General features: G+C 35.3%; 1 protein-coding gene across 7 annotated transcripts in view; it reads left to right on the plus strand.

Moving 5' to 3' along the window:
• The window catches only part of LOC126856705 (inactive rhomboid protein 1), a 67,404-nt gene that overhangs the window by 15,847 nt on the left and 39,866 nt on the right, over nt 1–11,691 (plus strand). For 3 of the 7 annotated variants that reach the window (XM_050605467.1, XM_050605469.1, XM_050605468.1), the window contains exon 1: nt 10,834–11,138. The exons of 3 other annotated variants lie outside the window; for them this stretch is intronic. In XM_050605467.1, the coding sequence (XP_050461424.1) occupies nt 11,104–11,138 (35 nt within the window). In that variant the 5' untranslated portion in view covers nt 10,834–11,103. Of the gene's footprint in view, nt 1–10,833; nt 11,139–11,519; nt 11,564–11,691 lie in introns of those variants that run through there. One more of the 7 variants, XM_050605474.1, reaches the window with a different exon arrangement.

Here is an 11,691-nt window from a genome sequence, read left to right on the forward strand (position 1 = left end):
CCGACGAGGAGCAGCAAACGTCGCAGTCTATCTGATAAGGATTCGAGACAACTCGAGAAGTCTCGAGAGGATAAGGTCGAGGATGTGCAAGCGGGGATGCTCGACTAGTTTTTCCGTGAAGTGAGGAAGATAGGGGCGAGGAGTAGGGTAGAATCGGAAGAGACGGGGTGGAAATTCATTTCCTTAATGGGAGGCTGGAATACTGTATACTTAACTGACGGTGACTAAATACGCCCCCTTGTCCCTTGTTCTCACTCCATCCCCAAATCACACGATAGGGTATAACATGGTGTTTCACACAAAGGATCTCGGTTGAACAATTATACTAGACTGTCCTATCATCCTGTTATTTAGAATAGATGTGAGATGGGGAGAAAACATGAGAGAGTCAAATTGACATTATATATTTATAAAAAGTATCGTATATCAAAACATGGAAAAGTTATTTTAATTATATTTATTAAAATGTTGCAAAGTAGATAAAGAGAAGGAATAATTTTACTAAATTAAGTATGGATTTTATAATTTTATGAACAATTTGCGGACAAAAGTATGTCTCCCTAAAAAAAAAATGAAATTAGAGTTTCTGAGAGATCATTTAATTAAAAAGAGATAATTTGATTTAATTACTATCCACAAATTAATGTTTCGCGATTGTAATAATTTTTTAAATTTATTTTTATTGTTTTTTAATTTGAATTCAAAATTATGTAAGAAGCATATATTAATCGATTTATAAGAAGATAGATTGACATTACATCTTAAAGATAAAACATTTGTGTTCTGAATCACAAATCGTAAGTGCATAATTTTCGTCAGGTCATTGTCCCAGGAGATGTTACAATCTTGTAATAGGGAAGGAAGATAGTATTTGATGAGGAATGCAATTAAATGCGACCGAATCTAAGTCTGGAAATGCGAGAGTTACCTCCGTGAGATGTAATGGATGAAAATCGCGCAGAATATAATATGCCGCTGGTTATAAATAATACCGCGGGGAGCAGGAAAAGAAGCGACGGTGTTGGGAGATGGGGATGGGTGGCGACTGCTGTCGCAGCTATTAATTAGACGAATTAATTGCGCTTATTAACGCGCTTGCATTACGAGCGCGCAATGGGGAATGATTTTTTGTTATCCTTGTCGTTGCTATACATCGGAGATTTTCCCGGATTTTGTTGCACTTCCTTGTTCTTTGATAAAAATGTTAATTCAAGAGACAAAAAATAGTTAAAAATTTTTCAATTTTATGAAAATATAATGTACGTGTGTGATATGTATATGGATTTTCAAAATATTTTAATATTTATTTGTTGACGATGTAATTTATTTTTTACTTTTTTTTGTTATTGATATTATTTTTTTATATTTTTTATTGATATAATAATAGCATTATTGATATAAGGAATAAAATAAATAGGCTGTTTAAAAATGTAATTTTTTTATTTAATTTATAATACTTCTCGATGACAAACATGTGTTATTGTATCTGACAGTGTTTTCACACGCATTTATGTTTTGACATTCTAATTCTTTTATCTTCTCGTCCATCGGACGAGATGATTTTCAGGCAGATAAAATTCCCGCTATTATAACGAATAAATGTTGCATCTCGCTCATGTAATCGTGACGATTTTATCAAGCGATAAAATGTTCAACGGCTCACCTCTTGTCTGCCGCGGAATTCACTTTTCCACGGTTTATTGAAGGGGATGATGAAACAAACAGGGAGGAGATATGAAATTTTCCTCGGGCAAAAAATTCGTACGAGATATATACAATGAGATGAAGACGATTTGTAAAACGAATAAAGAAAAACGCCGCTAAAATAATACCGATAAAATGTTTCAGTTTTTGAATCCAGGATTCATTGACATTATTTTATCGGCTTTTGCACGTATATATAAATATGCATACGCAATTGATTTTATCGATTTTATTGAGATAATTATTTGATAATTATTGTATGAATAAGTTGATTATTATAATTAGTTGAATATAATTGACACAAATTATCGCGTGTGCAATTTGTGTGGTAACGATATTATTTAGAAAATATATATTATAGCTCGTCGGAGTTATATTAACTTATCATCAAAATTATTGACGTATTTATTATCGATTATATTTGATGAACTTTCAAGGAAAAATTAAAAACGCGAATAGCATACAATGTTGATTAATTGAGCACAAATTAATTATTTCTTGAATTCCGGTCGATAACCTCGCACAATGTCGATAATTAAAATAAACAACTTAACAATATCAATCTCATTCGCGTGTAAAAGGTTTTCAAATCAAATTGTGACGAAACTAAAAGTAAGTTTGACACTTGTGAACTTTGAATACCTTTATAAGCGAGCTTGAGAAGCGACAAGAGAAGCCGCGAAAAGCGAAGGCAAAATGTGAATTGTAAGAATAAAAGGAAGGACAGAGAACATTATTCTATTTAAATATTTCAATATTTAATGATGAAAGACGCGCGAGCAAAGTGGTAATAAAAGTTCTAGTTTTGTTTGAGAAACATTTGAGAAAAAAAAAATTAACAGATTTAATCTTTATAAAGTGAATAGATGATAAATATATTCAATATGTGTATGTATATAAGCAGGAGGGGGAGAGAATAAATTAATGAAATAAATTATTAAACAACACAAAATTTAATTAATAAAAATAACAATAAAAGCAAACACGAAGACTAAGATTTATTCACAAAATTAAATTGAAGATGGAATTGTGGGCCTAATTAAGATCGCAATATTGATCGTTCTGTCAGCGAAATTTCAATAATGCGAAATAATTCGGGGTCGAGTCCTCAAAGCGCTGGGCATCTACCTGCTTATAATGATGAAAGGAATCGAATTTGATCGCATCGATCGGGGGGACCAACGGTCACGGCTCCCGAATGGGTGGTCAGGAATTAATTCCTTCGTGTTTGCTTCGATGGCCGAGTACTTTCGCTTGAGTTAGCACACTCGATGTCCGATATGTCCTCGATGTCAAAGGCATGCTTTATCTCGAACCATCGATAACGCGCGATTCGAGAATCAGCGTCGGAAAATAACGCGAAATAACGTAATAATTTGCGCTGTCCCTGACTCTGTATCTGACAACCTAAGGCATCATTCATCAGAATTGTGTTTCTAGAAGAAAAAAAGATGGAAATGATTAGAGAGAAAATACGGATGGTTATCCTTTTTTTTTTTTTTAACGAGACTAAATTGTTTAGATTACATTTATTCATTCAATTTTGTTGTAGACTCAAAGTTTTTATAGAATTCGAGGTATATTTTATATTTCATGTTTCTGAAAAAAGAAAATATTGAAACGTATGTTGGAAATATTATTTGACTTTACCAGTATTTCGATTGCAATAAATCTCTTTCTTTCTCTTTTTCTTTCCCTCAGGGAATAAGGTATCTAACTTTAGACTTTCATTATTGTATATAAGCTATATATTGTATAGATATAGAAATATGAAAGGTATATAAAAGAGCTGTAAAAGAGCAGTATGCCCTTATTCCACATGCTATCTGGATGAAAACTTTTCACAAATCGTTACGTGACTGTAGGTTAATTAATTGCTTTTTACAGACATTACATAAGCTATCTCAAAGAAACCGCGATTTCGCAATTTTAATACCAGATACTTCCATAAACATGTGTTCATTTTTTGTCGATCGTAATAACGATAAAGGCGGGAAGGGGTCACGTGTTTTTAAATATTTTAAATTAAATCTTAAATTAAAATTTCAATTTATTTTGTATAGAATAAAAAAAAATTTATCTCTTTCTAGGCTTAAGTAAAAAATACTATTATGACCAAGATCGATTTTTGTAGGAAATAAAATTTTTTATATATTATAAAAAAGAGAAAAGAGGAAAGCAATTGGACAAACGGACGAAAATGTAGTATCGAAACTCGGTTTAACTGGAAGAGGTTGAAGTACGGGGCGGATAGATGTGTCTCTACGCAATGAAACTCCTTAATTAATTAACGTTAATTAACAAACGTGCGGCAAAGTTGTCGCATCCTGTCTCACGCTCTCTCCTCTTTTCCTCTCGGTTTCACCCTCGCTCACCTCGAAACTCCCGAGGGATACTTGAGTGCCGCCTTTGAAGCTGCATTCGGTTGCAGATTGCAGGTTGCGGAAGGGTCGCCCCTTTCCGCACAATATTCGGCAGTAGGCTCCTTTGGCTCTCCGAAGAGAAGACTGTCCGAAGGTCGGTCTGTTACTCGTTAATTAAATATTGCTGTCGTGCTAATTTCTGCGACGACGTTTCTCTAATTATTCGCCGGTAGCGGCGCCCTTCTCCTGATTACGCTTAATTAAATAGATGATTTTGCGAAATAAATATCTCTAAATTCAATTTGCATTCCAATCCGCAATTTTTACTTTTGCTAGACTTTGCTTAATTTTGAAAATGACTCACTTTCTCATAAGTCGAAAAATGCAGTCTGTGTAAAATGAAAAAAAGAATATGAATATAAGTATAACAAACGCGATGAAAATATGTATGTCTTCAATTAATAATATAAAAATAAAATATAAATGTAAAAATAATATCATGTAAGCACAGATTTATATACTCCTATAAATTCATCGAAGCTTTTATAAAATGTGAAAGAGAAATGTATAAATTTAATTTCCAAGGATTTTTCTCTCATTAATTACATATATATGTCCTTGAGATTTTTTTTTTTTTTGGGGGGAGGGGGAGGAGCTTAAACACTTTTCCGCTAATATCGCAAAATGTTTCCGGCTTTCGATTATTTGACTTCCTTTTTAGAAAGGGTGGACTCGCCCTGTTCTTACATCTGACTCGTCTGTTTTTCCCCGGGGAGCAATTTTTAAGTGACAAATTGTTGCTGCACGTCCGTCGGTGCTCGTCGAAGGGGTGGTAGGAACGGGCTACACGAGGTGGAAATTGGGAGGGAAGGAGGGTTGTTTCGCTGTCCCCTCAGCCTCTCTTGCCCTCGTTACGTCACTATACGGCGCGTTGCTTTGCGCGGAGATGCGGCGGCTTGGCGGGGCCACGCGAATGGCAAAGGGGGTAGGGTGGCGGAGAAGGTCGATCAATATCAAGCTAAGCGTTCAGCACCTCTACCAACCTCTGTGGCGACCCGAGCAACGACACGTCCCGCTCGTTGCAGCCGAATAGATTTCGTGAATCCAACGTGGAAAACCACGACAAGCCCTCTTCTGCCAATAAATTATAAGTCTAGGATCCTCGAGTATTTTCCCTTCTCCCTAGATTGAAAATGAAATATATCTATATATATGCTGGTCTTGTTGGATATCGAGTTTATGATATATAATTCAAATTATAACAAAATTTATTTATGAGCGTATTTTTTAAATGAACAACGAAAGAATCGTAATATCTTTATCAGCCATTTTATTTGACATTTCTTTTTTTACTCTCTACTTTAATTGTGTCTCCCTTCAATTTCTTGTTACACACGTGGGCAAGAATGACTTTTCTACCACAGTTTCTCATTTTCTTAAATTTTATATTTTCTTTGAATTTTGGAATTCGTTACTGATCCCCTTTTGATTTGTTTGATTCTTTGTATTTATTTATTTATTTATTTAATTCCTTTACTTTTGAAAAAATCAAAAAATTTATGAAAAAATTTTTGCCGTGGATAAGTAATTTAGGAAAAATTTTTTGAAATAGAGGAGAATGAAAGAAGAGATTAATTTCTGATTGTAACTTTTGGCGATTGTTCTACATGAATTCTTAAAAAAATTCTCGAATTGTGTATAATTAACTTAGATTTCAGGTTAATTCTTCTTAATTTTGCGATATATAACTTCTTACCGAAATCCGAGATTTCCGGGGCGGAACACGCCGTTGAAAATTAGAGCCTGCATAATGCAGCATGCGCGGCTATTAGAAGCCAGGCAGGCCCCTTTGTTCTTAAGTCACCGATGCGGATTAGTGGCGTATTCTACGTTTATTAGCGGAAGTTTCTAGTGCCCGAAACTCGGCAGCTTCCGGCAGCATGGTTAATTTGACGCGCTCAGCGAATCTGAGAGAGGAAACATCTTAGAGAGAACGTCTCCCTTATCTCGTATCGAAGAGACAAGTAAATTCGATATTAAGGTGAATTATCCTCGCTGTGTGTATACGTCGATATAGCATTGTTTCGCGAAACCAGAACGCTGCAAACACGCAATGTAGGTTGGTAACTTTGCCATGTGCGGAATTAGTTTCCGGTTTTCAGCGTATTAGTGTGCAAAATAATTAGTGTTGTCAAATAAGAAAAAGTAATTTCTTATTTAAGCTCTCATTTTTAGCAAAGAGAAAGTTGCTGTCTCTCAAAAGATGGAATTTTTTTGTCTTTGCAGAGATTTGTCTCTTCGATTTAAGATAAATTATAGTTCATATTTATTTAAGAATTTTAAAATTAATACGCATTATTATTATTTTCACGCAATTATACACACACAAATATATTTTGTCGCGTGAATTTTGTATAATGTTCTTTTAATTTTCTTTTTGCTTTCGAGGAAGAAGTCTTCGTTAAAGCTTGAAGCGTGGAATATTTCTTACATTTTTTTTATGCGAAAAAAAGGACATTGAAATCACATAAGTGAGAATTTCAAGACTGAGGGAAAAAGACCTTTATTTGAACGATCGAACGCGCGCACGATATCCATTGCCGGGACACCCGGTAGATATTGTGCGCGCGCGTATGCAATTTCTACCCCCTTAGTATGTACGTTACGTTATACAAGTTCCGCGATAACGTGCCGGTAACTGTAAGATATAACTTTCCACGTAGTTTCCTGTACCCAAACACGTACGGGCGCATCTGTACGTAGGCGTGTGTGAGCATATATTAGGAATCTGTATGTACCGAGCAAACTGTATCGCGTGACAGGCGGTTAACGAGGCTGCTGCGGCTACGGAAGACACGGTCTTATAGAAGAGACAGGACGTATATTTCCAGTTTGATATAATTAGCGCTGACGCATATTTTTACACTTATTGTTAGACGACGATGTTTCCGTCTCCCGTGGATACGCGATTTTTATCATCACACATTCATAATTTTTTTCCTCGACTAATCTGATTAATCACGGATGCCATCCTCATTCGCTCGATTAATCGTAGGGAGCGACGTACTTTTTCCTGTCGCGATATCGATTAGCTTTCTAACTTTTGTGTACCATCTAAATATTTTAAGCGTAGCGTGAGCATTGAAATCTGATTGACCCTTTGTATTCGGAGGGATTGAATTTGAACGCTAGCTGGTCTTACGATGACGATAATCATATCGATCGTCCCACGATACAGTACCATTGATCAACTATAACGAGCACGGCATGTTGCATTGTGTGCTCTGCTAATTTTGCTACCACTACTGCGACACGTCGGCATACGTGTGTTTAAGCAGAGTTAATTATCAGCGGGAAAATAATTAATTACATCGCTCGGTTCATCTTGTAACGTTGTTTGCAACGTCAATCAATCATAACGACGATAAAATCACACCTTCTCGTACAAATAGCAGCTTTTTCTGTTAGAAAAACTCAAAATTACGTTATTTAACGCATAATAATATATCCTTTAAAAAAAAAATTCCAGAAAATTAGTCTTATATTATTTGAAACAATTAAATTTAGATTAAATTTCCTCTAAAAATTAAAAAATTAAATAAAATACTAGTGTAAATGTGTAGCTATTTAAGTACACGAGATAATTGAATTTCGGTTTATCTATAGCTTTGCAATCGACGAATAACAAATAAATTAGTCAATAAATTATTCAACAAGTAAATAAATAATTCATAATAAATATATAAGGAATAGCATAATTATATTAAAAAAGTAGCCAAAGCAAGTGTAATAACGAGCAACGTAAAATTTTGTAGATTGAAAAGTTGAGGGAGATTCCGGACTGTAAGACGAGATTAACGAATGCGATAAATAAAATGGAACAATGGCGATTGTGAGTAGCTGTTCCTCGAGGAACGAGGGCTAATGGAGAATGCGCGATACAGGCCAGCCACGTTTTAGCGTCGCCATTATTCGACCAACAAATAAGATTTTATGACCTCTACGTCCCATTTGCCGGACACCGGTCATCGACCGGCTCGTTCGCCGTTTTTTTTTCCTCTCGATAGCGAGAGAAACGTTGCACACGTGGTATGCATTATAAATATTAAGGCTCGGTATACACATACATATAATTGATTAATTGTTTCTCACTAATTGGAGGCTAATGTGGAGATAATGGCCTGTATGCGCAAATCAAGCTTCAGGAAGGAGGCGGGAGGGTGCATATAAATACGAAGACGAAATCATAATTAGTCATTGATTATTTCTACATGAATCTCGATTGAATTGTCATCGATGATCTTTCGAGAAAAATTTTTAATTGACGCGTACAAGTCGCGAGAAATTTTTGAGACGGATGATTCGCGCGCGCAATAATTTTTCAATTATAAACCATCTTCTGCAAAATTATCAAAAGTTTATGCAACAAACGAGAGTCGACCATCCGCTATTTCGACGTCGTATTTTCCCCCAACGCTCCGTTATTTCCGTTCGATACTTTGCCGCGACTTTGTTGGGCGAAGAAAAATGGGGACCGGATCGGAGAAGACAAGAGGAGGGGGGGGGGAGGGGGAGAAATATCTGCAGAGGGACGGAGCCGTCGAGTCGGCGGACATGAATTTATTGCATCCAGACGAGGTGAAATCGAACGAGGGGGCTCGTCCGGAAGGGGTGGCGGACGATAGCGGGGTAGCAACGCAAGAGGGTGGGACGTGGCGGAGTGCGTCGCTTATTATACTTTCTTATTATTTATCATCCTTCGTAAATAGCGATCTCTTGAGGATGCTCGTCCTGAGAATGGTGAGAAAGAAAGGACGAGACAGTGATTTATAGAGGTCTCGAATTAATGTCGTTCACGTCGACGTTTTTCTTCCGCGTATTAATCCGGATACGTGATAATATACCGTGTAAGTCGTATATTCTCGGCATTTAGTGATGAATCAATCGAAATTTATATAATCGCTCGTTGTTTATCTGTAATAGTAGTAGTGGATGTAGCTTCTATTTATTTTCTTCGATAAGATTTTTGGAAATAAAATTCGGATTTTAGATTCTTTTTTTCTAATTATTCGATGTATTTGAGAAGTTTTTGAAAATGTAGTATATGCAAATATTTTACCTCGCGTTACAACTTTGATTGATTTTTAAGAGAGATCGACGCGGCATTGATAATATTTAATAATTTTAATTTCCATAATATTATTACATACGTATATGTATACGTTTGAATCACAAATATTATCTTATAAATATTATGAAAGACAATTTGTCAATTTTAATATGTCACAATGTAATTTTGACAGTTCCGCTATTTTTAAATATGATACTTTTGAATCTTATAAAAATTTTTATATATAATTGACTTTTATCACAAGACAGTTTATCAATTTTAATCGGCAAAAATAACAATAGCGAAGGAATAATAATTACCTTGCGTAGATATCTCAAGCTAATCCAACTTGGAATCTACCAGAACGGCATACTAATTCGGGTACTTTTAGACTCGCATGACCTGGAAGTAAAACAGACGGATGGAATCGAGAATCCATTAGTGACCGATTGAAATTCCGATCTAGTTCGCTTAAGAGCGAAGTACTTAAATACTTTTATGCGAGCGACGAACATCTTTCGCCATTATTATAGTTTCGTAAGAGTCCATTACCGCGTCGGTGGTTATGAGATTAAAAATTTTCCAGCTTGTGAAACGCTCTTGCATTGCAGTAAGTTATGGAATTGTGGGCTTATTAAAATAGAATTTGTTTCTGGTGAGATACTTCCGACAGAAATCTTCTTTTTATAAAAATTAATGACGCGTGCAAATTTTATTTAATGATAAATAGTTGTATTGATAACGTATAAAATTTATAATAATTAATATAATAATTAAAGAAAAATTAGTATATACAATTTTTTTTGATATAATTAATTGATTTTCAAATAAAAAATAATCTTGGTTATATTATGGAGTAAGTTAAGTATAAAAGAAAATAACCAAGAATAGAATGAATTTTTAAATCGATGTCAGATCGAATGCATTAACAGTTTCTTGCGCGGGAGTTGTGGCGAATCTCGTAAAATCGGAAATTAGGGGGTGGGAGTCAGGCCGGGTGGGTGGCGATGGCCAGGTATTTAAATGGATTCAATTTGGAACGGTGCCAGGCAGACTCGTGCCAACCGTCGAAAGATGCTCGTAAAAGATGAAACTCTCGGCTCGTCATCGGACGAATTAATCGCCATTCGACAATTAATCTCGACGAATCGAGTCGCTATTAAAGACATCGCGGTGATTCGATAAACCATCCGACTTAAAACGATGGAGAACCGTGTCGAATTTAATGTTTTTCACATTTTATTTCATCAGCGGTCCACAAGCTTTGAAAATGTAATATCTTTGATTATATTTTATGTGTTTTATTAATATAAAAAACAATTTGTATCGTATTTAATATTTAATATTTAGTTTATTAAAAATTGCTTTTTTATTACTCAAGGGAAAGAATTGAAAGAAAGATTTTCGTATTTTGCCGTATCTTTGCTTTTTCGTGTATTTTCCTAACAAAAATAAAAACAAACTTTTTTTTTATGAAAAAATCTTGTTTATAAAGTTTATAAAGTACTATTTACATAATTATATTTTTCTCAGTTTATTTAAACACGTTTAATTCTTTCGTATCGTGTTGAATAATGTTGACATTTTTTTCTATCACGGTCGTTCTCTCATGCTTGCTCGCCAGTATTATTCTGGAAAATTTTTTGTCATAAATATTTCAAACGGCATCATTTCCACTTGGGAACGCCGTCGGCGTCGTTTCACGGACGGGCGACGACATTCTTCGACGTGACTTCCGAAATTTCGTCGGTATTCCCGGCATGGGGAAACGTGGCCACGCGTGACACGTGTCGCACGCACGTCGACTGCCGGATAAGACCATTTGTCAAATTGCGTTTTTGCCGAACGGAGGAGGGTCTTCCGAATTTCTTGACGCTTCAATCGCGGGGATCGACAGCTCGTTCGACCCGGAAGTGAGGTCCGAAAATGTCGAGCGATAAAAAGAGAGAGCAAAATATTGTGTATGTATAAAGAGAGAAAAATTGACATTTTGAGAGAAAAAATGGTGGATATTTCTTGAAGCTCCTAAAAACAGATATGAAAAACTGTCTCTTTTTTTTTATCATACTAGTGGAAAAATAAAATATTATTGCTTTCTTGCGACATCATGTATCTCTTTCTATACCGTTGCAGTACGATCTCGGTGACAGAACCGCTTTTCCAGGTCAAACGAGACAGGAAATGACTTGACGCCGCCGGCGGTTTTCGCAATTAGCGAGTTTAACGCGTTTTCCTCATACGAGAGATTTTTTGGTTGCGCTTCCGGCGTATTGATGTATCAAACGTCGTTACCAGATGTTTCTTGCATTTAATATTAGTTTTTCGTCGGTCGACTTCTTCGAGATTTTGAAAATATTGCTCATAAGAGATGTACATATATTTTTAGGTAATATATTATGTAAAATAATGTACTTTATTTCTTAATATTAATTTCAGGAGCAGAATCTTAATTTATCACAATACATCCATATAATAGATAAATGTAAACTTATAAAAAAAAAATATTTCTGTTAT

This window comes from Cataglyphis hispanica, chromosome 19 (genome assembly GCF_021464435.1).
Source record: "Cataglyphis hispanica isolate Lineage 1 chromosome 19, ULB_Chis1_1.0, whole genome shotgun sequence".
In the NCBI taxonomy this organism is placed as follows: Eukaryota; Metazoa; Arthropoda; class Insecta; order Hymenoptera; family Formicidae; genus Cataglyphis; species Cataglyphis hispanica.